The 24136-nt window shown below is 38.3% G+C and overlaps 2 protein-coding genes and 1 long non-coding RNA gene across 3 annotated transcripts; 2 read left to right on the top strand and 1 right to left on the bottom strand.

Annotated features, from left to right (window-relative positions):
• Window positions 1-1403: 1403 nt before the first annotated feature.
• On the bottom strand, window positions 1404-23844 carry LOC148189790 (uncharacterized). Its single transcript, XR_015776327.1, has 6 exons — window positions 23780-23844; window positions 23488-23527; window positions 5905-6039; window positions 5692-5778; window positions 3508-3615; window positions 1404-1752 (listed from the first exon to the last, which is right to left on the bottom strand). It is a non-coding gene; the product is annotated as an uncharacterized LOC148189790 (long non-coding RNA).
• Window positions 3649-6352, top strand: LOC148189791 (uncharacterized). The gene is made up of 4 exons (XM_088076046.1): window positions 3649-3950; window positions 4465-4654; window positions 5660-5848; window positions 5995-6352. Exons 2-4 carry the CDS (start codon window positions 4552-4554, stop codon window positions 6021-6023), a joined length of 321 nt encoding a protein of 106 aa, XP_087932172.1. The 5' UTR covers window positions 3649-3950; window positions 4465-4551; the 3' UTR covers window positions 6024-6352.
• On the top strand, window positions 11765-19966 carry LOC121944109 (uncharacterized). Its single transcript, XM_042487787.2, has 15 exons — window positions 11765-11820; window positions 11918-12057; window positions 12351-12518; window positions 13053-13216; window positions 13386-13498; window positions 14084-14190; window positions 14616-14715; window positions 14831-15023; window positions 15560-15740; window positions 15889-16126; window positions 17907-18067; window positions 18167-18271; window positions 18402-18499; window positions 18916-18994; window positions 19130-19966. Exons 1-15 carry the CDS (start codon window positions 11766-11768, stop codon window positions 19178-19180), a joined length of 1953 nt encoding a protein of 650 aa, XP_042343721.2. The 5' UTR covers window position 11765; the 3' UTR covers window positions 19181-19966.
• Window positions 23845-24136: the final 292 nt, after the last annotated feature.

The following is a 24136-nucleotide window of genomic DNA, read 5'->3' as shown; positions in this document are numbered from 1 at the left end:
CTGGTGGTTGTTTTGTGCCTCTTTGTAGTCATTTTGGGTCTCCTTGTGGTGGTTTTGTTGCTTTTCGAGGTAATTTTGTGTCTTTTGATAGTTGTTTTGCCCATTTTTGTACTCATTTATGCCTCTTTGCCGTTCCTTTTCATCTATTTATGGACTTTTTGTGTCTCTTTCTGGTAAGTGCATATTCATTTGAATGGCGATTTGTGGGTGAAGGCCAGGGAGATCCCTGACACTTTGGGCTCATAGGCCTGTAGGTCAATAAATCCATCTATGTTCACTCAGTATCTTGCCGATTTTCTTCTTGTGATGTGTTTGGTGGAAGCGAAGTCAAAGTAAGACAAATATATTTTACAAAGCAAAATTTTATTTATGTGAAATTCAGGGCTCTCTATGCACTGAATATCACATATGCAACATTTACAGGCATGGGAGGATCATGACACAAAGGGCCCCTGGGCACAGACATGCACAAGACCCCACCACCTGTCCCTCACACAGGCGAGACACACAGACTTTGTGGTGGTTTTGCCTCTTTTTTGTTGTTTTGCATCTCTTTTAGTTGTTTTGGGTGTCCTTGAGGTAATTTTATGTCTTTTATTTCTCTGTTATTTTGTGTCTCTTTGTAGGCATTGTGCATCTCCTGGTGGTAATTTTGAGTCTCTTCCTGGTCGGTGCATGTTCATTTGATCGACATTTTGCAGGTGAATGCCAGAAAGCCCCCTGACAGTTTGGGTCCCAGGACCTGTGCCCAGTAGACCTGTTCAGGAATCCATCCGTATGTGTTAGTTTTTCCATCCATTCTATCCACCAGCTTCACGGGTAATTTCTTTACTGCTGGAATGCAGAGAGTCCCTAGCATAGGCACTATTTTGATGTTAATGTTGTTTCATTTACCAGAAAACAAAATTAAATAGTACTTCTCTTTTGACACCCCTACTGTTATCAGTGTTACTCATAAATAACCTAATCAAATGAACCAAAGCCCAACTCTGTGCTGACCTGTGAAACCCCTCGTCTCAGTCCCTGCACACCTGAGCATGACAGTACCTGTCTGAACGACTGAGCAAAGACCACCTTGACATTCCTCAGATCGAGTCTGCTGTGGCGCGATGAGGTAATGAGTTTTTTTAAGGTGTGGCGTGTCGTCACGGCAACACAGTCAAGGCCTGACACTACCTGCTGTCTAAGTGCCTCATCAGAGGGCAATGCTTTCACACTGCTGAGATTACCAGCCAAGAAAACACAATTAACTGATTTCATCACTCGAGTTCAGTCACGCTTTATCATTACACTGTTGGGAAGAGTCTGAATAATCAAGTCCTCACAGGCCCCTGATGACGTCCATAGAAACTTTGTGTTTAAAGACTTCCTTTCTCTCTTAGGATCAGTGTGTGTTTGATTGCACAACTTTTTATTTGTTGCAGTTGCCACACATTTGAGTGACACTGTATTCATCCACAGTGTATTACGGCCAGAGCAGGGGTTGGACAGTGAAGAGAGAAGGATGGGGGAGGGGAGCTGTTTTTTCATTAAAGTGGCATCATGGGTGGATTTGTCTCTAAGTAAGGTGTGTTAAACAGATGCTCAAGCTGTGGTCCAAATGTTTTAAATAAATGTCTTAGTCTAAAAAAAAAACAGGAAATCCTCACAGAAGGGCAAAAGGACAAAATAGTACAATACCTTTTAATCAGCAGCAGTAATGGCCATTAAATTGATTTGATTCCACTTCAGGATGAATATGGATGCAGAAAACTGTGGAAGAAGAGTAGAAGAAGAAGAGGAGGAAGAAAAAGAAGAAGTAAGTGTACTTGTAGCAGTTTACTCTTATAGCTGCTTGACATGGAGCTTGTTTTAAAGCAGCTTTTGGACAAATTGGCATCATCAGGGGGCTGATCATGAGATGCAAAGAAGAAAAAAATGCGCGGAGTATTTATACAGTTTTTATACAAGATGTGGTCGGGGAAAGGTCAAACAAAGGGTTAGGGTGAAACAAAGGATGCTTTCTGTCTAACTTATCAGACTGTCACAGATCACATCTCTGTCTGACACGCTGTCAGTCTTCCTTTTGTGCCGAAAGTGTGGGTGATGCATAACAGTGGAAGTGTACAGATGCTCAGGCAATGTTGAAGAAGCAATTTCAAAAGGTTAGCTCATAAGATACAATTTTCCATAACAAGAGGTACATACAGTAAAACTTCAAATACAAGCGGAGTCCCAATTAAATGCCCAGTCCCTTTTACGATCTGGGTATAGTGACACATTTTGACAAATAAAGGCCTGTCTCAATTTAAGACCCAGTCTGGTTGCCATGAAGTTCATTTTTGTAGAGGTTCTTTGGATGTAAAAAACAAGGTTGTTGCCGACCTGTTGGTGATTAACGTTAGTTAGCTGCATAGATCACACAAACAAATATGTATGTATATATATTTGAACTTTTGTCAGTGAAGACATGATGCACACATCATTAGCTTGGTAAGACTGTCCATTATTCAGTCATTCAGTTACTTTCACTGAAACAATGTGCACCAAAGAAGACGATATTATCTGCATAGTAAACAATATAAACACAAAAAAGAGATATAAAAAGAGAGATAGTGGATGTAAAAGACTACTTTTAAAAAAGCTAGGGAAAATTGTCCAATGAATTATATTCATAATTATATATTTAATTGTGTGGGTTTTTTTTTTGTTTTGTTTTTGGTTTTTTTAACAGAATTTCTATATTTTTAAACGTGTTTTTTCATGTGTTTTCATTTTGTTTTACTTCCTCTTTTTTTCTTTGGATTTTTTTTTTCCAAATTTTTCCAAACAGGTAATTTTCTTGTACTTTTCACACATTCTTGCCAACCTCTGGGTCATTTTTTTATTTGTTGTTGCTCATTACCTTCTTCCCATGGTTTTGAATAAATTAAAGCCAGTTTGACTGTATTTCCATGTTTGCTGAGCAAGTTTTGTGTGGGAGGAATTAAAAGCCCATCCCATAGAGACGCCTGTTGAGTTCAATGATTTGAGCAAATAATAGCCACTCTTCCTAGGATAAAACTGTGAACAACTCAAAGACATCTGAAATACGACAGCAGGATGGCACTGTTTTTGGTACAGGATCACAAACCAAATTGACTGGCAACCACTGGTCATATTTTAAAATGCTAAATTTTAAAATCTTGAAAAACAAATAAATGAAGAGGTGTAAAAAGTACACTGTAAAATCTGACACTTTTATTTAACTTTTAAGTCAAATTACTGCAATTGTGTAGCACTTTTATAGTGCTTTCACACTACATGACACATTCACCCATTCACACACACGTTCACACACTGGTGTCCGAGGCAACCATACAATTAATTACACTCTACCACTGAGGGCAGCTATGTATCATTTCTATAAACCTGAGAGTGTGCCAAGGCACTTGTGCACTATACGCACCCTTGCAACTGGTCTCGAAAGGTGCTTTTTAAATAAAGTTTACTGACCTAGTTACTTATTTTCTCTTTTTTGCAACAAACCTGCATGAGGATATTTTCCTGATGCTCCTCAGCGCAGTTTATCTGGATGTGGTTGAACTATTTCAGCCTCTCTCCTTTGACCCACAATCGAGGAAAGTGTGAGGCCTCCTGGAAAACAAACAAGACAGAGTAAACTGTGTGTGTGTGTGTATGTGTGCGTACAAACTATATATGTGTGTCTGTCAGTGTGTGACAGCATCCAGTTACAATCTGTATCTTACACATGGGAAACCTGAGGACTGTTTGGGGCATCTTTTTACCAGCAGGCTGTGTGGGGTTTAAGCTTGTGAAACTCCATCTCTGCAGGTTTAATATTTAAAGACTGTTTAGAGTTTGGTTCCCCTTAGAGATCAGGGTCGATGTGTCCTCACGCTCCTGGTCAGCATAGCAGCACTCAAACTGCACTGAATCACACTGACAGGAACTGATCTGCTCTCAAACAGGTAGACCTTTTATCATCAAGTCATCTTAATTCTTTGTTTGTCAGTGTTCAATCGAAATTGAATGTGTTTTCTGTTTAATTTATGCGTATATTTCAGATTTGTATCAGTGTCATGGCAGTGTATCTTTTTTTGCAGTTCACAAATTTCAGTTTTGAATCATTTGATTTAGCAGAAGCTTGCATTGTGCCAATCTTTGCCATGTAAGATGTGAGATTTGTCCTGATGCAGCACTGTGAAATTGGAAAGAAAAAACTCAAAGTTTGGGATTTTCAGTTTTTCCTGTGGAGAAGCTCGTAGCTTACAGCCGTTTGGAGAGACTGACAAAAGGATTACTCTCCCTGAGTGAAACTGCTGTGTGAGCTTTATGACATCTGCAACTAGTTTAAATGGTTGAACAAGAGTTCATACGGAGATTAAAATATCTTGGGATTTTCAATTGCATTTAAATTCAAATTTTTCATCTTACTGGGATCTTTGTGGTTATAAAATAATTTCAACCTTCTCTTCTCTACAGATTTGAGACTGATCCAAGTGCATATCCTCACCTACGAAAACCAAACATAAGGTCAATAGGAACAACCAACTCACAATTATATACAGTATGTATGTGAACTCTTCTGGAGCTGAGAATGGATCTTATTCACTGACCTTCTTGGGAAAGAAAGTGGGGAGACATCACTCTGTGGCGCCTGCAGGCAAGCAACGTGAGTGTAAAAAACAACTTACCGCTTATACAACCGTAATGCCCTCCAACTACATTGTGTTGATGACATCTTTGCGTTCATTTCTGTATCAGTTACCACGCTGTATGTCGTAAGGAGATGTTCTGACTTATAAATGTGTTGCTGGCAGACGGGCGAAGTTAGACAAGGTTTAAATATTTCAGCTGCTTGGCTGCCTCCGCTGTGAAGCAGCGGAGCAGTCAGCGCATCAGAACAAACGTAACATATCGTTCCTGCCAGGGTCTGGTCTGAGATCTGGACATGAAAGTAAGCAGGGTCCACTACAGTTGCAAACCCACATGCTAACAGACGGCACACTTAACAGCTGGTGTGACTGTAGCTGTTTTGCAGATTTTTTAATGTGCAGAGATCTGTGGGTTCTTTTATGATATATAAAGACTGGCATCATGCCTGCATTATGTCACTGTAAGCATCTTCAGTCCAGATGTTTTTGTTCTCCTGCTGCGGCTTCTTTTTAGCATTTCATCTTAAGTGATCATCTACATCCATCTATACTTTGTTTAATTTTAACCCTTTGAAACCTTCCTGTGCTGCATTCAGATGTCTTTCACAGGTATTTCAACCTATGAAACGTTAACAAAGTGGTGCAATTTCTTTGAAAAATATGGGGGGAAAGGCATAGAGAAAAAAGTTGGGGAAAAAATACAATATTTTCAATTATCATAATTTAATTTAATCATTTAAATTTAAATAATTCATTAAATAATTTTAATTGAAATTATTCTACAAAAGAGCACAGTATCCAAGTCTGTTTTGTTGTTTTTTTAAACTAATTTTCAGGTAATGTTCTTGTACTTTTGACTAATTTCTTGCTAATTTTGGGGTCTTTTGTTTTCGTTGGTCATTGCTTTTTTTCCTATGTTTTTTGAAGGAAGTAAAGTCTACACTCTGTCCCTTATTTCTACATCTGTTTGCATATTTAACTTTGCGCTTCTGCACACCATCTGTATGTTCATTTTTTCCCAGGCGCCTGGGAGACACCTAACAGGTCAACCTACCCTGAGGACCATGCAGCATCCTCGCGGCCTGGACGCGTCCCTGTCACAGCCCAGGTGCTGGAGGATTTACCAGGCAGCGTCCCAGAGCTAAAGGACGAGAGGCCGTGTCCCATAATTCACAACACACAGTTTGACCAGTATGAGGACAGCACAGCAGGTCAGACCTGTAAACACCCACATACACACATGCAATTAAGAAGGTGTAAACTGTACCGATTGCTGTAGTGACCTTTAACCTCTGCACTTCATCCCACCAACTTTCCTTTGTAATTCCTGATATAATTTCTGTTTTTCCACTGAAAGGTGTTTCTGGCAGGAAAGTAGCGACATGACGGCACGCCCACATTCCTGTATGAGGAAACAAAGAGGGGAGAGGGCGGGATGGGAATGTAAGAGACAGAGAGATAAAATATTTAAAGGGGAGGCATTTTATGGACTGTGTCATCATTGTAGATACGGCCACACATACTGATGGACAAACTTCAGAATAAACAGGGACTAACTGGAAAATTAACACAATCGCTGAAATCACCTAAATTTTCAATGAATTATCTAGACATGTAAATAGACAATAAACTGCATGCTAATCACTCATTATCATCATAAAGATGTAAAACGTGTTTTAAACATCATAAATAAAATGTAGATGGTTTCACTGAGATTTATGTGTTTTATTTTCCCTAAACCGCATGCATGCCAATGATAAATGCATTTTAAACAAAAATAAACAGTGCAAATCAATTTTGATTAGAAAAAATGATGAGGGAACATGTTGAATGACTTTATCTTGATGTCATACAATTGCTGTATGGTTGGGTTTTTTGTTCATTTTTGAGAGCAATCTGCTAAAATATGACCTTCAGGGTTTGGGCACTTTACACACACAAAGCTGAAAGAGGTTCCAGGGCATACATCTGTACACTATTATGATTATGTAATTGAATTTTTGAAGTCCTCCTCAGTTAAATGTCTAAAGAATAACCCTCTGGATTGCTATAATTCTTTGGTTGTTGTTTGTGTTTCTCAGATAGCAGGAAATACAAACAGAGCAGAACTATTTTACCTTGTTTGACAGTGAAAACATCTTAAAATTACATAACTAGTTACCAAAACGATGTTGATGAACCACAAACAAATTTGTTTTTAATTATGACAATTGAAGTTGCACCTGTTCATTATTCAGGTGTGGTGCGATTCAAAATTGTAATATTACACATTTGCATTCACAATAATAAGACAATAGAAATATGTGTTAAAAGAGCTTTTACTCTCCTCTGTCCCTCGCCTATTACTCCACTCTCTGGGCTGTTTCCAACTGTTCCTCAACATTTGCTTCATTGTTCAAGCTGTCATTCATCACAAAAGCCTGTGGATGAGGAGGTGGGCTGCATTCAGACGCTGGATCGGCGCCGACCACAGAAAATACCCCAGACAAGAAGTCAACCGAGGTGCTGTAAAATGATGAGGAAACAGAGAGGGTGGGGTGCTGGTAGAGAGGGATGATGTTGATGAGGGGGTTAGTTGGGGAGGTCAGAGAGATACTGCAGGAATAAAGAAGCTGTGGAGGTTAGAGAACTAAAGCTTGATATTGACTATCATGGTAACACATTATCATGATGGTACAAATCACATAGTTAAAGGTCCAGTGCGTATAATTTAGGGGATTTAATGGTACCTTGTGGTATGGATTACAGACTGCAACCAGCTGAAACTTCTCTCATGTGCCAAGCGTGAACTCACGGTGAGGATTCCTTAAGTGTTCATTGTTCAGTTTTTACTGGGTGCCTAATTGTCTGAGTTTTATATAAAAAATAAAATGAAAACAAATTCTGTGATTTTTCCGATGCTCTCTTCGCAAAGGGGATTTCTTACTACAGTGGCCAATGCAAAAACATGAAAACAATAATGGCCCTATCTAAAGCCAGTGTTTGGTTTGTCCATTCTGGGCTACTGTAGAAACATGGCGGTGCAACTAAGCAATCTTCTAAGATCTGCTCCCTATATAAACGGCTCATTCTAAGGAGACAAAAACAGCAACTTTCATTTTCAGGTGATTAAACCAAGATTACATTAGATTACACTAAAGAAAACATTCATATAATATTATATTCCATTTCTGCCAGTATATCCTCCTAAATAATACACACTGGAACTTGAAATATTGTGTAACTAATGTATGGCTCGTGATGATTTAATGCATGAATGAATGCAGGATTTATGATGAATTCCTGTCATTATGAATTAATCTGTTTACCTCACATCAAGTTAGAAATGTTATGCGCATTTATTTCATACTTTAATCAATGGGATCAAATTAGCTGGATTCCAGTTACATCAAAGTTTATTTTAGATCCATGCAGCTTCTTTGAAAGCAGAACAGATTCCCACAGACATATGAAGCCTTTTTTTAATTAAATTACACTTGTCCTGGGATGCAAACCAAGTGTGCAAACACACATGTAGTTAGTTTGTTTTTGTTGTAAGAAGAGGAATTTAGCGCAGTAGATAATCAGGGGTGCTTAAATACCTTTGTGCAGAAAGAGAATGTGATCGAGGCGTGGTTTATGTTCCTGAACAATGAATACTTATCATGATCATTATTAAACATTATTGAATATTTTCAATCAGCAGCTTCTGTACATAAGAATCTGTATCAGCCTTGAAAAATGGTCTGTAAGGTAGGAGATAACGTTAGGCGACTTGCGTAACCTGAGTTCTCACAGTAGCACGAGTGAGATGTCTCACTACGGGATACACCTGTAGTGAGACATCGAAGCAAATGCTATTAATGAGAACTTTAGATTACTTGCATAACCCTGGTTCTCAGAGGATCACGTGAGAGATGTCTCAATATAGGTGTATTCCACTGTGGCCCACTTAAGGTCAAATTTATGTGGCCTGTTAACTAAAATGAGTTTGACACCCCTGATCTAACAGGTGTCGAGTGACAAATTTCAGGAGAATGGACAGGAAAAAAGCATATTATTTATGAGGATATATACTCTTATGCTCTCAGAGAGGCTGAGCTTATGTATAGATCTGAGGTGAACTTTAATGTATCGGGAATCCAGCTAATTTAGTTGAGCAATTAACACTTTGAAACCTGGATCAGCATCACTTTCATTTGCTGCGTTTAGACACCTTTCACAAGTATTTAAACCTTTGAACTATGAGCTAATTTGGTTCAAATTCTTAAATTCTTTTGGAAACATGGGGGAAAACTGCCAGGAAATGTCCAGGACTTTGAAAGAAAATAGTTGATTAAAAAAAAATAATCTTCATTTATAAGTGATGTTCTTGTACTTTTTATTAATTTCTTGCAAATTTTTGGATCATTTTTCTTAAGTTGCTCATTGCCAACTTCCTATGTTTCAAAAGAAATCAAGTATTTTTGCTCATGTTTTGAGGGTTGATCGAATAATCAATCATTACTTAATGTATGACGTAACTGTGTATTAACATTCTGTACTTGATCGATTTGAATGGACTCATCACATATAGTCAAAGTGACTTAATCATTTGTAAATGGTGAGCCACAGTAATCCATGATATGTCCTGTGTTCGCTCATGCATTAAATCTTCATGAGCCATGCATTAGTTAAACATTTCTTTAGTATATGATTTGTACCCTTATTATAAATGTACATAGTGATAGTGGCTGCTTTCATTTTGCATGCATGCAAACTGAATGGTGATTTACAGCATGTTCTGTCTGCAGGCACATCAGAGTCTCAGCTGTCAGACAGCAGTGAAGCGACAGAGGCAGACAGGTCACAAGAGGTCAGGATCTACATCCCCTACGAGTCAGCCGAAATCTGCGTCACTCAGGTAAAATCATCCATCATCACGGGACAACAGCACAGAACAAGCACCGTGTCTTACACAGCGAAGTGCTTATGTTCCGAGGAGAATCCATTTAATAGCACTAGACATAAATATTGAAAAACAAGTATGACTCCAAACTTCTTATGAAACAGTGATTTTCCTTTAGACATGTGACTTAGAGCGTTTGCTGTTTCCAGTTGTTCAGTGAGATAGCAGACACACAATGAAGACACTGTCAGACACTGTGTTGTGTTGTTCCTCACACTCACATGGCTGCCCTGATGCTGCTGCTGTGGCCCAGGGAGGCATTTAATCTAAAAAATTTAAAATGCATACATGGTAGAATTTGAAAAGGATAAGGTAGATTCTACAATGAAAAATGTGTTAGAAAGAAACAAATTTCAGTACTAAACCTTTTTTTTTTGTTTTGTTTGTTTCGGTTTTTTTTTATTTTGCTGTTTGTTTAAGTGTGTGTGTGTGTGTGTGTGTGTGTGTAAGAATATGGTTCTGTACAAAATGTTAGACCAACATGCACAAATCTGTGTGCAAGTATTGTGCAGCTTTACATATATCTTTGTATACCTCGTTTTGTTATGCTGATTGCATATGCTTATGTTTCTCAAAAATCCCAACATAAACAATATATTTTAAAAATAATGATACTCTGCAGATCCCACGTAACATCTTTTATTCTTATTAAAATGAACGACCTGATCTCCCCTCTTTGTATTAAATGTAAAAGAAATGCTGGGACATACATTCAATTTTTGGGAATGTCCTAAGATCTCAAAATTCTGGAGCAATATTGCACAGGAATTGAGCAAAGTTTTTTTTGCTGAAAATAACTAAATGAAACTAAAGATGAAGGCCTCTTCATACCGAGCTTGCCATCTAAAACACTGTTCCTGAGTAAATCTGGCTTCAAACTATGTGACAAACTCCTACTCCTTGGTAGGAGATGTATCTTAAAGCAGTGGATAAGTGACAAACCTCCCTCAGTCACACAGTGGCACCAGGAAACTTGCAATGTCTTACTCTTAGAGAGACTAACGGCACAAAGTAAAGGGGCATGATGGTCTGTTTGAGAGAACTTCGTCATCTTTCTTGATGTATCTGCCTTTTTTTATATAGATGGTTGTTTTTTAGTTGTTTTGTAAAGTTTATTTTAGTTTCTTTTTCTTTTCCCTATTATATTATTGTCTATTATTATTTTATTTATTTGTTTACTTATTTTTTTTGTATTTGAGAATGTGGAGAGCATTGTGCTGTTATGTTATAAAATTAATAAAAATTTATAATAATAATGTTAATAATAATAATCTAAAAAAAATAGTATTTGCAACCAAGATGCTATTTCATACATGTGAGGTGTTTATGTGTGTACTATACATCCCAAAACAGATAGCTGCAGACATGGAAGCAATGAAGAGAAGACACCTGGAAATGGTGCAGGAGCTGGAGGAGAGCTTTCGGGTCACAGTGCGAGAGAACCAGGTCAGGAGGCATGTAAGCGTGTATGAGAGAGAGAGAAAAAGTCCTAGCAAATAACAGTGATACCGGTCTCATTGTGTGATCAGGAGTGGACCGCGCAGAGGATCAGATCTCATCACCAGAACAAGTTAAACACTCTGAGGAGGATCCTGGACGTCTACCAGGAGAAGGTGGAGAATAAGAACGCTGACTGGGAGAGGAGAGTCGCGGTCAGTGATGGTCATTATTAGTCAGTCGTCCATCTCTCCCTCCCTACCTCTTAGCGAAGTGTCTTTATTATTTCAAACCTAACCAACTCCCTAAATTTTCCTACTTCCTGCCTTATTATCTGGCTCACTCCCCTGCAACTCCTCATGTGGCACATTTTGTTCTCACTCATCGTGACGTTCAACAAAACAGTCAAACTCTCTGATCTCTGCTTCAGAACTTCAGCGGAAATGTTGGCGTTATGTTACAACCCATTTAGCTGAGAAGTTTAACAGTTTTATCTATTTATAATGTATTTCATGTCCTTCCTGTTTCCTGCAGGCCTTGACTGCGCAGAATGAGCAGCTGCTGGAGGAGCAGAGAGCGGAGAGGAGGAGGAGTAAAGAGGAGGCCCTACAGTGGCACAGAGAGAAGGTTGCATAGGCTTCATAAACTTGTATGCGTTCCTTTGGACTGTAGCACACCCTTGTGGCCATATTTCAGTAAAGGCACCTTTTTTTTATAGTATTACATAATTAATGGACCAACTTTGGTCTTTCTTTTAGAGCAAAATGCTGGAACTGTTCTCCAACAGGCTGGATGCCCTGCACAGCCACCAGGCCTCCAGTGAGTCTGCATGCAGCCATTTATACTATTTGTATGCCTGCAAAACAACTGACCTTTGCATGCAATACCTCAACTAATGCCCTGTGACACTGACCAGCACTGCAGGAGCTGCAACTGGCCAGACAGGAAGTAGGAAAAGTCCAAGAAATGTTGACAGTAACATCACAGGAGCAGCAGGAAGCTGCAGAGGAAGGTGAAAGCACAGAGAACAAAGGAGTTTCTGCTCAACACGCTGTGGTGGGTTGGAATTAGTTACCATGGCAGCCTGATCATATCTGAGGTGCATGAGCTAAGATTATAAACATATCAACAAAGTAACCAATAGAAAACTTCATGAGACACCTTCTGAGGGAACAGATGTGGAACAGGTCATATTACAAAGACTGGGAAATGATCCGAGACTACCACATTAAACACGTTTGATATTTAGGTATTTGGGTGGTGGCAGAATTTTTGAGATATAATCTGTATGTCAAAATATTTTTTTGTGATTTGAGCGCACTGACCCTTTAAGGTGGCTCTGTCTACAGGCTGGCAGTGACCCAAATCAGCCACTGGAGGGAGCTAAAGCCCGTCTGGAGGAGCTAAAAGAGAGCCTGTGTCAGAGGGAGAGAGAGATCACTGAGCTGCTGGAGGCGGAGAGGAGCCCTGTCCCTAAGCCACCCTGCAGTGTCCTGCTTCCCACTGTCATACACACGGTGCTGTTCAACTATAAAACTATGTGGAAACCAACTTCTGAATTTCTGTGTATTAACTTATTTTAAATATGGCATTCTTGTTTTCTAGTGACAGGAAATACTTATTCTGCTTGTTCCTACCTCTATCAAGCTTTTAAACAATGCTGCTTAAGGCTGCAGGGATTGCGTGATAGTTCAATGATGTTTTAACAACGGGTGTGTGAAATATGTGTTATGTGCAATGTATGTGCATTATTTTGCATGTGCTTTTTGAATTATGTCCAATTTATTGGTGTGATTTGTTGCAACTGGTGCTGTTTTGTACATTTGTGTTTTGTTTTATTGTGAGTACGAAGGCATTTATGGGCATAGTATGAGACTGAGACTACAGGAACAATACAGTATCGTATCATATCGTATCGTATCGTATCGTATCGTATCGTATCGTATCGTATCGTATCGTATCTTATCGTATCGAATCGTATCTTTAGATATAACCCTGATTTTACGACTTTGTTGTATTGATACCATATATTGCATTGTTTTGTTTTCCAGGCTCATGCTATCTGCAGTGCTGTGTCTGAGACCAGAGCTCTTCTGGACCACATGATTGAGGAGAATCGGGTTGCTCTGGTTGATGCCAGAGACAAACTGGACCGTCTACAGATGGCCCATGAAGATAGTAATGACAGAGAGGATAAAACCACCGACCAAGATGGGTTAGAGATCATTGACATAAACCATAACTGACTGCTTGCTGGTTGAAATACCCACAGATAATTTCTATATAAAAGTGGTAGGGTAAATGGGGCTAATTTTCACATTGCCTTTCTTTCATTTAGTGTCTGATATATAATCATTCAAATGTTTGTTTTTTTCGCATTTCAGGTTAGATGAATATGAGTCAAGTTTGTCTTTACTACAAGAAACAGTGAGGGGGCACGAGGTCTCTCAACTGGCTTTGGACTGCATCAAAACTGGCAAAAGTCCTGAAATATATGGTAAATAAATATGTTGACTGCAGCCAACTGTAAATGAATGATTATACTCACATCACATGCATTCAGCAGTCAAGAACGCCTTAACCAAGACCAAGCCAAGACCAAGATATATATATATATATATATATATATATATATATATATATATATATATATATATATATATATATATATATATATATATATATATATATATATATATATATATATATGTGTGTAATAAACAAACTCTAAGGAGCAGAAATGAACTTAGCCATTTTTTCAACACTATATACATATATATATATATATTTTGCACAGGCAATTTATTGATATCCTCACAGTTGTAGTCTTGACCAGTCTTGAAATAAAATCCATTAATCCATTATTCTGTCTGAGACCAAGACAAAACTGAGACATTCAAAAAGTAGTCTTGAAACCAAGACTCATCTTAAGTGCTACAACATTGCTTTTACTATTAACTGTAATACTTGCACTAGGCGCTATCACGTACATCTGTCTCGCTGTACAAAAACTGTATGTTTCTGTATCTGCACTATAATTGGCTCACAGGTGCATGTGAGTTTTCATTTTTGTTTTGCTCAGACTGCGACACGGTCTCAGAGATGGAAGACATACTGGGACAAGGGACGATCCGAACCACAGAGGGAGTGAAGAGTGTCGGTCAACAGCTTCTCTTGCTGCAGGATCAGGTTGGTTTTTTATCACACAGGTCAAAGTATCAGGTCAAGCCTCAGAGATGGTAAGCTGCCCTCTATATTCAGCAAGAAACAGAATTGGGTATTCGTTGTTATTTTACACAAGTGCCACTCAATAACATCAGTGGTGAATTTGCTGAATTTCGGCTGTACCATCATGAGGGCAGACTGTGACATAAATCACATGAGTTGTTAGGGCATCATACATACCAAGCCTGCGGCTGTTGTGTGATGGTTTGGATGCAGTCAGCTGACATAAACTGGATTCATTATTGTCTGTGATTTAACAGCTTGAAGACATTGCTGCAAATATACTGACTTGCATAGAGTCAGTATATTTCTAGTCCAAGCAGCTACAAAATACATGTTTTACACCGATTCTTCAATTCAGCTGTGTGTTTTCATACTCTTCTCTAAAGCTAAAGCAAGTCAAAGAGGAGAAAAAGAAAATAATTGAGAACTACACCTCAGAAAGGACAATGAGGAAGAAGTACTACAATATGGTGGAAGACATGAAAGGTAACACAGTCCCGAAAATTAAAGGTTTATGTGTGAAATAAAACACCAAGAAGTGAGGCCTTCTCAGTTTAAACCTCTCTTTTATTATGGTGTTGTGTCCTATATTTTTTCTTAGGCAAAATCAGAGTGTTTTGTCGGATTCGACCATTAAACCGAACAGAGACTGCACAAGGTGGAGCCGTCGTTGTGGAGAAAATAGATGATTACTCTGTCACTGTGGAAACCCCCCGTGGGCAGAGAGAGTTTCAGTTTGACAAGGTGTTTAGTGCTGAAGCCTCTCAGGAAGACCTGTTTCATGACACCAACAGGTGAGCAGGATTATACAGAATATTCACAAATTTCTCTCAAACTCTTGTAAGCCGTAAGCAAACTGGCTTGATTTTTTTCAAAAGGTGGCAGTGATTAGCATCTTGAGAAATTTCCCACAATTTAGCATGACATTTGTAAAAAGTTACAAGTAACTATTGTAACTAAGGAATTACCTGAAATGAAGCCAAAAAAAAAGGAAAGTTTTTTTTTTTAAAGAAATAATTAATAAATAAAATAATCAGTACCTGTAAAAAATATTTTATATATATATATATATATATATATATATATATATATATATATATATATATATATATATATATATATATATATATATATATATATATATATATATATATTTAGTAGTAGTAATAAATAAAAATAGGCTACAAATTTGTGTCAATTCAGCCTACGGTAAAGGTTTAGTAGCTTTAGTCACATAGGTAGCTGATGGAGGTGCCTGAGGGGCCTGAAATCAAAGTACAGATGTTTCAATGCTATCAGCAGAGCAGTTCAGAATTTGTTTCCTCCACAGGCTGATCCAGTCAGCTATCGATGGTTACAACGTCTGCATCTTTACGTATGGTCAGACGGGCTCAGGGAAGACCTTCACCATGGTCGGAGATAAAGAACAGAAGAACCCCGGGATCATGCCGAGATCTTTTAATGCTATATTTGATATCATACGGGAAAGCAGCGCCAAATTTGACTTCAAGGTAACAGACAGTGTATCATCGATGTGACTGTATCTGGGAGAATGGAAAGATTTTACATTGAATTAAATAAATAATGAGAACCTCACATCATCTCTCATCTCCCCTGACTTTATTCCTCTCTGTCTGCGTCTCCATCCTTTTACCTCAGGTTTCAGCCTATATGCTGGAGCTGTACAACGACATGCTGCAGGACCTCTTTGTGAGCCTGGCTGGTGAGGCCCATGCACAGCCCCAGTCCCATGGCCAGGCCAGGCGGGTGGAGATCAAGAGGAACAGAAAAGGGGTTGTTTTCGCCCAAGGAGCAGAGACAAAAGAGGCTTCCAGTGCCCAGGAGCTCTATGCTCTGTTCCAGCAGGCCTGCGCCAACCGACACATCTCTGCTACCAGTGAGTCCTCTATACCGTGCCATGCTGCCCAGTTCAAACAGGGCCCTGCTAAATGGTTTGGATTAATCGTGTTAGTTACAGTCAGTATGACGGGGCGGCAGCTAGGTACATCATTACTGGACCAGGCAGTGAGTGGCAGCGCAGCAAAACTGTGAATCAGCATACTGTAGGAAGAGGAGCAACATTGTTTTATAGATGCACACAGGTCATCAGATTCATCACAGGATGCGCCTCATGTTTTAGTAACAGGGAGCTGGAGCATGGGCAGATTAGGAGACAACAGGCCCCTGGGCACAGATATGCAAAAGGACCCACCACCTGAGCAAGACACATGAACTTTGTTGTTTTGCCTCTTTTTTGTTGTTCTTGTTTTTTTGCATCTCTTTGTTTTTTGTCTCTTTGATGTCATTTTGTGTCTCTTGTTTTCATCTCTTTGCAGCCCTTTTTAGTCTTTTGGTCAGTATACGTGACAATAATTTAAATGACGTTCTGCAGATGACCAGTGGGGCCCATGACACTTTGGGCCCCTGGTCTGTTCAGTAATCCATGCATGAGCTGGAGAAACAAACTACAAAATTATGCATAACAATAACTAATAAAAAAAAACTCACACACTTATATTTTACTAAATACTATGGAAGAAAGGAAGGTACAGAATGATAAAGAATAATTGTGTTGTAACATTATATATATATATATATATATATATATATATATATATATAGATAGATAGATAGATAGATAGATAGATAGATAGATATGTTTTTAATGGTAATTTTGAATTTTTTTCCTCTTTAGTCACAGACATTTTGACTTGATCTAAAACACTTCAATTATTAATTGATCCTAGGAATTTTACATGTTTTTCTCAAGAAAAATAATGTCAACATTCTCAAATGTTTCTTTTTTATATGAATCTAAAATAAATCATTCTGTTTTTGAAAAACATCACCTTTGGCTCTGGGAGATTGTAATTAGGATTTTTTTTTAACTATTTTATTTTAATTCGATTTCACAAATAATTTTTTTCACAAATAATTTGTAAAGCACACTGAATTTTTCAACATGATGATTTCCCATCTCACCCCAGCCCAAACCTAGTGCAAAACAGCACATGCCATTATACCGAGATCTCATTAAGCTCAAGTAGAGTCTCAAAACAACAACAACAACAACAGCAACAACAAAAAAGCGGGGAGAGAGAAGACAAATACAGCAAATACAGGCTACAATTATATTACATAAGCTGCTCTAGTTTACCCCCCATACTGGGGATATAATCTACAACACGAACCCAGACTTTTTGAAAATGTAATTGTTGCCCTCTTATATGATACATAATTTTTTCAGGGGTGTAATAAGATAACAGTTCTGTCCACCACTGTTTATTTGAGGGAGGGGTCTTTGATTTCCAGTGATAGCCAACAAAATAAGTTTCATTTCATGACCATCAAAGTTTATCAGCACTTTACTATTGCCCAGAATAGCTATACGGGGGTCAGGGGTCAGATTTTTGAGAAAGATTTTAGACAGTTGGTCAAATTTGCAATAATGATTCAAACTCTCACATTGTAATTAGGATTTTGTACTTGTTGCTGACATTTCATAAATAAAATAAGTAATCAAAGTTAAAATTCGCTACTGTACGAGGACCTAAAACTAAATGTGTAAATGTACTTTTTCCACCACTGAATAATTTGCTGAATTGGGATTATCTGTATCTAATGTCAAAGCTATCAAAGTCAATTCAGCGACTTTTATGTCGTGTCTGTTTCCCAAGAGATGAATGTGGAGAGTTCCCGCTCCCATCTGATTGTTTGCATCATGGTGGAGGGCAGGAATCTGACTAATGGGAGCGTGAGCACGGGGAAGCTGAGTCTGGTGGACCTGGCAGGCAGCGAGAGAGCGGCCAAGACTGGTGCTAAGAACCACCAGCTAAAGGTCTGTTCATAATGTTTTTGTTTTTTTTTGATAGGCTCATCAGTTGATTGTAAAAATAATTGAAAGTATTATGGCCTCTAACTCTCCTCTCGTCTGCAGGAGGCTAACTCCATCAACAAGTCTCTGAGTGCGCTGGGCGATGTGATCTCAGCCCTGTCTGCTGAACTGCCACATGTACCCTACAGGAACAGCAAGCTCACACAGGTAATCATTCAAAAAAAACAGCATGCTTTGAATTTTGAGTGAATTCAAACACAAACCTGTAGCAATGAGCAATAAACTGCTTATATGTGATAATGGACTGTAATGCAGACATGCGTTTCATCTCTCCCAGGTGATGCAGGACTCTCTGGGTGGAAATGCCAAAACCCTCATGATCGTCAACATCTCCCCTTCAGAATGCAACCTCGATGAGACGCTCACATCTCTTGTGTAAGCTACAAATAGAGATCCATCTTTTCTAATTTACTGAATGCTAACAAACTCCTATAAACACCTTAACCCTTTTAAACCTGGAGCGACATCACTTGTCATCACTTGTCTTCTTTTAGACACCTTTCACAAGTATTTATATCTTTGAATTACTAAAATTTTTAAGCACTTTTTCAAGGTCATTTCCTTGTTTTTTTATTGTCATTTTGTGTTTATTTATTCATTTATTACAAATTTTCAAGTAATTTTCTTGTGCTTTTTTTGTTTCTTTGTTGTTGTTTTTTTTTTTTTTTACAAATTTCTTGCAAATTTTGGACAGTTTCTTCTTTTGTTGCTCATTGCCTTATTCCCATGTTTTGAATGAAATCATGCCAATGTGCTCAGGTTTAAAAAGATTAACTTCCTGAATTTTCCAGTTATGCAACAAGAGTGAAGGCCATAACCAACAATGCTCAGAGACATGTGGAGAGCAAAGAGATTGCCCAGCTGAAAGAGGTTTGTGTTACTGTATGTGTTACAAAAGATGACTAAAGATGTCTATGTAAAATATCACATATTTTGATGGCCACATTCAAACAGTCATACTAACTTTATTTGTTTTTTTCTGTTTCCATTTCCTGTTTTTGATAGGTCATTACGAAGCTGAGGTCGGGACAGACGGTGGAAGAGGAGGAAATCTGAAGTGTGTACAACAGAGGAGTAAAGTCAGTGGTGGATGGAGTACAATAAAATACCCAGATTTCTTACTCAAGTGAAAGTAGAAATACCACAGTGTAGAAATTCTCTGTTATAAATAAAAGTTCCGCATTTACATTTTTTTTACTTCTAAAAGTATTTAACAGCTGGAAAGATGTTCTTTTGATAAAGCTGGGCTGTCTATTGTAGAAAGATGCAAAAACTGTTGAAACTGGTGCTATGTGACCAGAGAAAACAGAAAAAACGGCATTTGCTTTAACTTAAGAGGAAGAAAACCTGCAACTACCACAATTGACTGTGCTGCACCAGAACAATAAACACTTCCACTGGTGGGTGAAGTAATGCAAGTTGTCTGAAAACAATATGGTGGCCAGCTGGTAACAAACAGTGTTGTATAACAGTTAAACAGTGCACTAAAATTTGTTTCTGATTTTACCTTTTGATCTCAGTTTTTTTCAGCCTCCTATTACAGGAAACATATGGCACAAACTTCTAGTTCACAAACTCTTGTATAACAGCTAAACAGTGCACTGAAATATGTTTCTGGAGACATTTTAGGTGAGAAATTGGCAATACAATAAAATAAACTTTGTTTATATGGATCAGCACTGCCTAGTTTTACCATTTAATATGAATTTGATCTGTGTTTATGAGTGAGAGAGGGGTGGCTCTGTCTCTCAGTCTACTTCTATACTCTTTGTGTCTGTGTTGGCAGGCATACAAAAATGCTGGAATACAATCTGTAGTTTGAGTTACAGCCCTTCAGCCATGGATTTTTACTGGCAGATGACGAGGGAGATGTGGGTGCTGGCAAAATGGAAGAAAGTTTACCGTGGTTCATATACACATAGTACCCACACAAAGCTAGTTAAAAATTGGCAAAGTATCCCTTTAAATAAAAGTTTAAAAGTTTAGCATCAAAATATAGCCTACATAACCCTTTGAAACTATAAAGTAGCAGAAAATGTAAAATGCTCAAATCAAGTACAAACTAGTAAGTATAGTATAAGTAGATGTAGGCTACCTCCACTACTGCAGTAAAGTGTTGAATTGGGTTCGTTTGAGCCATTACTTGGTGGCCTATTTTATATGTTGTATGCATTATATAAGCTGTACATGCTTATGAACCATCATATAAGTAATTTAAATGTATAATTTTGTCAAATGGAAGGATGGGTGACATCATCGGGGCAGCTGCATTCAGGGGATTGCGTGCAGTTTGTTAATGGGCGCTGCCTGCCTGGATCTATAGAATGAGGCCTCTACAATGCAGGGTCCAGCGTGTAACTGAAGAGGCAAATAGTCAGTTGGTCAATCAGTTCGCACTCCTATTGTATGTGGGAAAAGGCATCGAGTTTATAGCCCATTAGCAGAGGTTAAGTCTCCAGGGCCCATGACCTGTTCCTACTCTATAACGGGGTCATACCCTTTGGCTGGGAATGGACACTCTCAAACACGCAAAGGCCCTGTCCTGTTGTTGTTGTTGTTGTTTTCTTTTTTCAAACGGGTAGTGGGTTTGCTAAAATTAGAGCTTTATGAATGAAAGTAAAGAAAACTGTATAAAAAGTGCCAGAATTTGCAGGAGAAAATAGCCGATTTTTTTACTTTGTAGGTGTTAATAAAAGGCAAGGTTTGCTTTCTCTTCATATGGTAAGGTTTTGTATATGTGGCTATGTGGAGAAGCAATGATTTGGCCAACAGAGAGGCTGACTCTGGGGTTTATTGTTTTTTTGTCTCATTCTAAACCTTAATTCAGACTAAAACAGTCACAGCAGAGTGGAGGCTTCAAACTGAAATTTTTTGATCCAGGGTGACATGTCAGTGCTGAACAGTTTCTATTAGAAGACCGTCTTTTGTCTGCGATTATGCCCAGTCTTAATTGTTCAGCATTTTTAATCTATACCGTGGGCCCCTCAAGTGCTTCTCTTTGTTCTGCCACATTAGAGCCACGATTCCTAGCTTTGCGTGCAATGTTTTATTGGCTGCTTTAGATCAGCTGCCACTCAGCACATGTTCACTGTGATTTGTTATTCTTTAATGACGGCCATAGTTTAAATCCTACTGTGAGCTCTGTGGACTAGAACAAAGTGTGAGACAAAGACACAGAAAGCACATGGGGAGAGAACATGGCTGATGAGGGGGCCAGGGTCTCATCCTCTTGGTGTGTTTTGTTAATTAGTCGACACAAAGCAATTCGGCACTGTAAATGGTTTGTGTACATGACCACACACACAGGCGGACTGGGAGTGATGCCTTTATACAGTAAACAGTTAGTGTTAGCATTTTTGGAAGCCATTAAGAACACTCTTAGTGTTACAATACTTTTATATGACAAATTTGTTTTTTGGGTTTTTTTTTTTAGAGTATAGGGACAAGTATGTTGCACAAAACGATGCCACTCAATGCAGCCTATATAGCCTAAGCTAATTTACAATACCTGTCCCTAGATGGGTCTTACATGAGTAAGTACAAAACACAAAGCCAACAATAAATATATACACTAAAGGTATACAATGCTGGATTGTCTGTAGCTGTTTGTAAACATGCTCACCATCACAAGTTAATGCAAAAGCCAACTCAAGATTCACTTTCGCATGGCGTTTCACCTCACTCAATTTGCATTTTATTCGTGCTGTGTCTCTTAGATAACGGCTGCAAATGGTATGGCGCTTGGTCGCTACCTTTTTATAAAGCCCTGCCCTGAGTGCTTTAGGGGGACACATCCATAAACATCCCAAACACAGAAATAAGAAGGACCGAAGAAATTCTGCATGTTCCTATCTGTCCAAACGAGGATTTAAATAAAGGTACCTTGCAGTTCCTGCTAATGTGATCTTATTGGCTTTCTGTCAAGAATTTGAATTGCTTAACTATGTATCATAATAAGAGGCTTAGTTGTAAATGGGGCTTGTGATAAAGAGGTTACACAATAACTTAAGTTTGAAAAGATCATAGAGTATGTGAAACTATCTGCATCATGAAAAGGTAGGTAGTCTCAAAGAAGTCAGTTTATTTATTTTTGCTTTTGCAACCTTACTCAGCATTTAAAAATGCTTTTTAGGAGGGACTTTTAACTTCAGGCCGAGATATTCAAAACCTGTTCAATACCTTGACCATTAATATTTAGATTTAACTTACTGGCTACTAATGAGGGATGAGCCCTTGAAGACACGCAAAATGACACCTTTTAAGGCCTCTTAACGTTGAGTCTAAAACAAGAGTTCTCAAACCATGCTGCTATGGTTTGAAAATTATATGACAGCTGTGTGAAAACTGGCAGAGATGATCTACCAGATACATATATGACTGTATCATCTGCATACGTCTGAAAACCAGCTTCAAGACATTACTGTGGCAAGTCATTGATATATAAACTGAAAAGAAGTGGACCAAGGACACAACTCTGAGGGACTCCTGTTTAAGTCTTTAGAAAATATGATTTCTCATTATTAAAAATAACACATAGAACAAGATTGGAAAGATAGGACTACTGTAACTGTACTTTAAGCTACTGTAAACACTTATAGGTGAGATTAAATTTGTTTTAAAGTTTTAAGTTAAATAAGAATATCATGGTTTAATCTGTCAAATGCATCTTTGAAATTGGGAGAGACTGCTCCAACTGCTTCATTTTATTTAATCGATTATTCAAATTACTATATAAAAAAGACATTGGCAGTCTGTGTGGAATTATACAGGTGTAGATCAGTGGCCTAAGTTAGCAATAATGGGCCCCAGTGCAGGCTATTATGATGGTCTGATGACTTCTTAGCTACAATGCACACACACACATACACACATTTTGATATGCACACACAATTAGGCATATATATACAATACCAACCATGTGTTGGATTTTACAGTGGAACCGTATTACCTGGGCTATTGTATTTGCAGAGTACAGAGGTCAAAGAGAAAGTGATCAGAAGCATGGACAGTGCTGTGACAGCCAAAGTTCACAAACGTGACAACTAGCAACTGTTGTGCTGACATGACAATGCACTTTTTCGGGCACTTTTTTGTACAACAACCTCATGACTAACAACAGCTGCACTCCTCTTGGACATGGAGGCAAGAGATTATTGTAAATAAGAAAGAAGAGAGCTGCTATACTTATAAACAAATAACACGTCCCAAAGACTGGCCAGCTACAGTGGTACGCAAACAGTTTACCCCCAAAAGGACATACACACACAACAAAACACCGACCTGACTCCAAAATAATAAATTTTTAAACAGGGCACGGCGGCCCATCAGACCCCATATCCCCTTGAAATTGCACTTGTACTCACCTATTTGAATGATTCTGACTCTGTTTCCGACTGTTTAGACCTGCAACCAAAAATATGGAAAATATAATGGTTATCCAATGCAAGGAATAGACAGCATCTACTAGGCTATTAGTTAGCTTACCCATAATAATTCATAGGCTGACTATCCACCTGGTAGAAACATTATTTTACAAGTAGCCTACAACTTAGCCTACATAATAAATATATGCCTTGTCTTAAAATTTACATCAAACACAAAAGCCTGAGGTTATTAAGACCACTGTAATTTTGCTTGCAGCTAAGGTTAACTTACCTACTACATGCTTGTTGAAACACACCCAAAGGCCGCAGCGAGGGGCTTGTACGTAGTCTGGCAGCTGTAAAAAATCCAAAAGAAATGAATTTAGAGAGCTTTGCAACCTTCTTGTCCTCTTCTTTTCTCTACTAACTTTTCTTGCAATCACTTTTTGTGTTTGAATGGCCTGACTGCTGGCTGGGCTTGCCTAAGTGTGCATCGCTTTTAAGTATAGACTGATTTTGCGCTTCACCTCGCCAAAATTCTGATGTCTTGTCAAATGATCACATGGAGTTACGATTGGACTAAAACATACATCATCCAGCAATCATCATTGCATCTGTATATGTCATGTGACAAAAGAAAATGAGAAAA

This window comes from Plectropomus leopardus, chromosome 4 (genome assembly GCF_026936395.1).
Source record: "Plectropomus leopardus strain MGB_pleo_1.0 chromosome 4, ASM2693639v1, whole genome shotgun sequence".
NCBI lineage: Eukaryota > Metazoa > Chordata > Actinopteri > Perciformes > Serranidae > Plectropomus > Plectropomus leopardus.
This window is presented reverse-complemented; position numbering and strand designations above follow the sequence as displayed.